Below are 1,162 nucleotides of genomic sequence, written 5' to 3'. Positions count from 1 at the left end.
TTTTTTGGGCCGAGCCCGTGGCGCACTCGGGAGGGTGCGGCACTGGGAGCGCAGCAGCGCTCCCACCACAGGTTCAGATCCTATATAGGGATGACCGTTCAGATCCTATATAGGGATGACCAGTGAGCTCACTGGCTGAGCGGGGTGCGGCCGGTCTCAAAAAGGACAAAAAAAAAAAAAGAAAGAGTTTTTTCTTAGGAAATAGTAACCAAGTGCCACAGGAAACTCACAGCATTCATTTTTAACAAGAGGAGTATCATTTGAGGATTGGCCAACATTCTTCAGGCTTAGCATACTGATCTTTCAAAAAGCTTTGTATGGATTGAACAGTTGAGGAAACAGATGATCACAGACGTCAAATGGCTCGTCTGGCAGGGCCAGAGCAAACTCCAGACCACAGAAGCTACTCTTCCTTCCTCTGCTTGATTTTGGTACCCCAGAATTTTAGGACTTATTTTATAAACCCTGAAAACATCAGACCAGCTAAGTTCTAGATTATTATTTATTACACATAGCTTAACTTTTCCTCTACATGTTTAATTTTAATAATATATTTGCATAAGAAACTAAATGTAATTTTTAATCCAGCAACTTTGGAAAACCACACACAGTCAGCCTTTCATATTTATTATGGGTTCCTCATCCATAGATTCAAGCAACTGTGGATCAAAAATATTCAAAAAATAATAATATAAATACAAAAAAATACAGTGTGACAACTATTTACATAGCACTTACACTGTATTAGGTGTTATAAGTAATCTAGAGGTGACTTAAAGTATATAGGAGGATATGTGTAAGGTTATATGCAAATACTGTGCCATTTTAGATAATGGACTTGAGAATCCATGGTCTTTGCTATCCTCAGAAGTCCAGCAACCAGTCCCCTACGCATACTGAGGGGCAACTGTACTTACCCTGAGTTACTGTGAGATTACTGAGAAAAGTCATAATGGGATTCCCTGATGACCAAGTCTCCTCAAGGCTTTTGACCAACCTAAAATAGCAGAAAGTTAAGGCTAAATTAGGCAAGCACCAGAAACAACGTGGAGTGAATAACACTGCCTCAGATCCCAGGAGATGAGCTAAACAACAATATCACATTTCCATAAAATTCCTCCAGTAATTAAATACGTCTCCTGATACCATCTGTATGTGAATA

General features: G+C 39.6%; 1 protein-coding gene across 1 annotated transcript in view; it reads right to left on the bottom strand.

The window, feature by feature from the left end:
* Positions 1 to 1,162, bottom strand: part of ABCA13 (ATP-binding cassette, sub-family A (ABC1), member 13) — a gene marked incomplete at its 5' end in the record, with an annotated part of 119,386 nt that overhangs the window by 59,256 nt on the left and 58,968 nt on the right. The window contains one exon of the mRNA XM_008590977.1: positions 918 to 985. Coding sequence (XP_008589199.1) covers positions 918 to 985 — 68 coding nt within the window. The remainder of the gene's footprint in view (positions 1 to 917; positions 986 to 1,162) is intronic.

This window comes from Galeopterus variegatus, unplaced genomic scaffold, assembly GCF_000696425.1.
Source record: "Galeopterus variegatus unplaced genomic scaffold, G_variegatus-3.0.2 Scaffold6527, whole genome shotgun sequence".
Lineage (NCBI taxonomy): Eukaryota > Metazoa > Chordata > Mammalia > Dermoptera > Cynocephalidae > Galeopterus > Galeopterus variegatus.
The sequence above is the reverse complement of the archived record's forward strand: the minus strand, read 5'-3'. Positions and strand labels throughout refer to the sequence as shown.